Below are 3,889 nucleotides of genomic sequence, written 5' to 3' on the forward strand. Positions count from 1 at the left end.
GCTCTTGGATGCACTGGGCATGACTCCCGTGGCGCCTGACAAAGCCCAGGGCACATCCCTGTGCACACACCCCTCCCCTCTCCCTTTTCCTTTGACTAAGGATCCCGCAGGTGCTGCCCCCATTACTAAGATCAGCTCCATTTACAGAGCATTTCTTCCTGAGTCACCGAATGGTTTTGGTGGGAAGGGACCTTAAAGCTGCTGCAGGCCAAAACACTGGACACCTTCCACTAGAGCAGGTTGCTCCAAGCCCCTGTGTCCAACCTGCCCTTGAACACTGCCAGGGATGGGGCAGCCACAGCTTCTCTGGGCACCCTGTGCCAGCGCCTCAGCTCCCTCACAGGGAAGAACATCCGTGTCCAGTGCTTTCATGGTGCATTCATGACCCGCTGCTCTGTCCCTCCCTGCAGGATGTCAGCAAGCGCCTCTCCCTGCCCATGGACATCCGCCTGCCCCCCGAGTTCCTGCAGAAGCTGCAGATGGAGAGCCCGGAGTTCCCCAAGCCCCTCAGCAGGATGTCCCGACGGGCTTCCCTGGTGAGTGTCACCACACAGTGCTGGGCACAGCACCCCAGGGCGTGCACACGAGTCCCAGCCAGCAGATGCATGAGCTGGTTGCCCCCTACCCATGCAGTGCCCCACAGTGCAAGCTCCCTGTACCCGTGTCTGACATCTCTGCCCATGCAAATCCCTTGCAGCACACATTCCCCCACCATGCACACGTGCATCTCTGCTGTGCAAATCCCCTCACTCACCTCTGCACATCCCTCACTTTCCTCTTGACCTGGCTTCTTCCAGATGGGAGGAGGTGGAAAACCTCCTGTGGTTTAGCCAGTGCTGGAGCCACTGCTCTTTGAAATGCAAATATGATAAATAATACATATGATAAATATGTTAAATAATGAATTAGCCTTTGCATTAGTGTTGGCATTTCAGTTTTGTTGCTGCAGAGCATCAGCATATGTAGGATGCTGCCCTGTTTACAACTGTGCAGGTGTGTGTCCTGCTGCCCAGGGGTGCTCAGTGCTGTACAGACACAACAGCAAGGTCTCAGCAGGCGTGTTCAGATCTGCATGCCTTTCCAAGGGAGGGAGGAGGAAAGGAGAGCTTGCATTTACCTGCCTGTTCTGTCTAATCAATAAACCAGGCACAGCCAGAGCAATGTGTCATCAATATTCATGGTCCCCTCCATGAATAAGGCAACAACAACATGGAATAGAGCTCCACTAGGTTCCCCTGGGATTTGCTGGTCCAAATGCAGGCTGTGTGAGCAGGAAAGCAGCATCCCTGCTGTGTGTGGCAGCTTGTGAGAGCTCTGTGTCTCGTCAGTGCCTGTGGCAAGGAAAAAGCCTTCTCACGGGGCAGAGCTGGGGAACAGGGGATGCTGCGAGGGCATCACATCCCTGAGGCTGCTGGTTCTGCGGGCAGGGCCCTGGGCACGGTGCGGGGGGCTCCTTCAGTGCCTCCGCTTTCCCTGCAGAGCCCCTGCTGATGGACTGCTGCCCATCCGGCTCCACCTGGTGATGGGGAGAGGCATGGCAAGGATCTGCCTTGGGAACCCTCCTGCACCCCAGCACACGGATGCCCATGGCAGGGGTTGGAACTAGATGATCTTAAGGTCCTTTCCAACCCAACGCATTCCATGACTTTATAACCCAGACTAACCAAGGAGGTGTCTGTCCCCACAGAAGGCAGCAAGGAGCAGCACCTAAAACCTGTGGCCTTGCAGTGTCGCTCTCTTTCACTGAGAGCAGGTCTCATTAAAGGGTTACTGTTCCCAAAGGGAAAACGTCCCTTTCATGCTCCATTTGACCAGCACACAAACAGCAGGGTGCTGGTAAAGACCAGGACGTAGGAAAGCACTCAAGGAAAGGCTGGTGGTGTGCCGGGGGGTGGGAGCTGCAGGGGTGGCAGTGGGAAGGGGCAGTGGTGCAGCCTTATGCTGGTGCATCCATGATCCCTCCCAGTGACGTTTTCCCTTCTCTCTTACAGTCAGATATTGGGTTTGGGAAGCTGGAAACCTATGTTAAACTGGACAAACTGGGAGAGGTGAGTAGACCATGAAACCCCTGTGCGGATTTGAATTAGGTTAGAAGGGCAGCTTGCAGTGGAAAGGGCAGACTGTAGCCAAATGCCTTCAATATCTGGCAATTCCTAAACCAAGTCTTTCTGTGGGCTTCTGCCTTGGCCCCGTAGCTTCGAGTGATCCTTCCTCCAAGCATTATGGAGTACACCAGTGTTGTGCCAGCCTGGTCAGTGGTCTGCATGGCTTGTGCTTTCTCTCTCCCCACCCAGGGCACTTATGCCACTGTCTTCAAGGGACGCAGCAAGCTGACTGAGAACCTGGTTGCCCTGAAGGAAATCCGCTTGGAGCACGAGGAAGGGGCACCTTGCACAGCCATACGGGAAGGTGAGGCCAGGAGGGGCTTTTCCCCATCACGGGAAGCAATGCTAGGTCACGGGTGGCTTTGGGTGGGTGGTGTGGGGTGACTGGTGCCACTGCAGTCACACGGGGTGGCCCCAGGTGCTGCTGCCCCATCCTGCCATCTCCTCTCCTTGCAGTGTCACTGCTGAAGAACCTGAAACACGCCAACATCGTCACCCTGCACGACATCATCCACACGGAGCGGTCCCTCACCCTCGTCTTCGAGTACCTGGTGGGTCTGGGGGGGCTTTGTGTGGGGATGGGGGGGTGGCCAAGGGCAGGACAGGCTGACGTGTACCTCTTGGTGCAGGACAACGACCTCAAGCAGTACCTCGATAACTGCGGGAACCTGATGAGCGTGCACAATGTGAAGGTAGGACGGGGGAGCTCACCCTGAGGGTGGCCCAGGGTGCTGCAGGGCTGGGTGAGGCCGGGTCCCCTTCTCTCTGCAGTTCATCCTTGTTATTCTCTCATTTCTCCAGTCACTGCTACCCTAACTAGAATTACTGTGCGGGCGAGCTTTGTTCATCCCCTGGTGGTGGCCTGACTGCTCGTCTGTAGCGCATCCCACCCCAGGCCAGCTTCACGGGGGCTTTCCTCCCATGAGCAGACTCACTTTGGTGCCACGTCACCATGCTAAAGCAAACCCCTTCTCCTCCCCACAGATCTTCATGTTCCAGCTGCTGCGGGGTCTGGCTTACTGCCATGGGAGGAAGATCCTGCACCGAGACCTCAAACCCCAAAACCTGCTCATCAACGAGAGAGGGGAGCTCAAGCTGGCTGACTTCGGTGAGTGGAGCTCGCTGGGGAAGATGCAGCATTGCAAAGAGGTGCAACTCCTTAATGCCCACCCCTTTCATCCTCAGGACTAGCCAGAGCCAAGTCAGTCCCTACGAAAACATACTCCAATGAGGTGGTCACGCTGTGGTACCGGCCCCCCGATGTCCTGCTGGGATCTACCGAGTATTCCACACCCATCGACATGTGGTGAGCTCCAACCCGAGCATCCTGAGCCTCCTGAGCTGGTGGTTGGGCATTTCCACCTCAGCACTGTACATGCCCAGCGTTGGTTACACCAGGGGGTGCTGGGATCAATCTCTTGTCCACTGGGCTCAGGTCTTTGGAGCCATTCAGGGTGAATAGTTACCTGTAGCAGGGAGAGGACGCGGCTCCTGGAGCCCATTTCCCTCTCCCAGAACCTCAGCCCTGGCCAAGGGGTGGTGGGCTTTCCACAGGGCTTCTCCATCACTCATCCCAGGGTCTCTGCTGCTGCTTTAGGGGCGTTGGGTGCATCCACTACGAGATGGTCACCGGGCGGCCCATGTTCCCCGGCTCCACCGTGAAGGAAGAGCTGCACTTGATCTTCAGGCTGCTGGGTGAGGCTCGGCCGCTGCTGTGTCCCGAGTGCCCACACGAGGGCAGTGCCTGACTGCAGGAGCGGTGGCAAAGCGCGGCCCGAGGGAGC

General features: G+C 57.0%; 1 protein-coding gene across 1 annotated transcript in view; it reads left to right on the forward strand.

Annotated features, from left to right (window-relative positions):
• Positions 1-3,800, forward strand: part of LOC104405709 (cyclin-dependent kinase 18) — a gene marked incomplete at its 3' end in the record, with an annotated part of 9,457 nt that extends 5,657 nt beyond the window's left edge. The window contains exons 2-9 of the mRNA XM_010014484.1: positions 364-536; positions 1,992-2,048; positions 2,295-2,409; positions 2,562-2,656; positions 2,735-2,797; positions 3,090-3,213; positions 3,291-3,411; positions 3,703-3,800. Of these exons, the coding sequence (XP_010012786.1) occupies positions 364-536; positions 1,992-2,048; positions 2,295-2,409; positions 2,562-2,656; positions 2,735-2,797; positions 3,090-3,213; positions 3,291-3,411; positions 3,703-3,800 (846 nt within the window). The remainder of the gene's footprint in view (positions 1-363; positions 537-1,991; positions 2,049-2,294; positions 2,410-2,561; positions 2,657-2,734; positions 2,798-3,089; positions 3,214-3,290; positions 3,412-3,702) is intronic.
• Positions 3,801-3,889: the final 89 nt, after the last annotated feature.

This window comes from Nestor notabilis, unplaced genomic scaffold, assembly GCF_000696875.1.
Source record: "Nestor notabilis isolate BGI_N333 unplaced genomic scaffold, ASM69687v1 scaffold26435, whole genome shotgun sequence".
NCBI lineage: Eukaryota > Metazoa > Chordata > Aves > Psittaciformes > Psittacidae > Nestor > Nestor notabilis.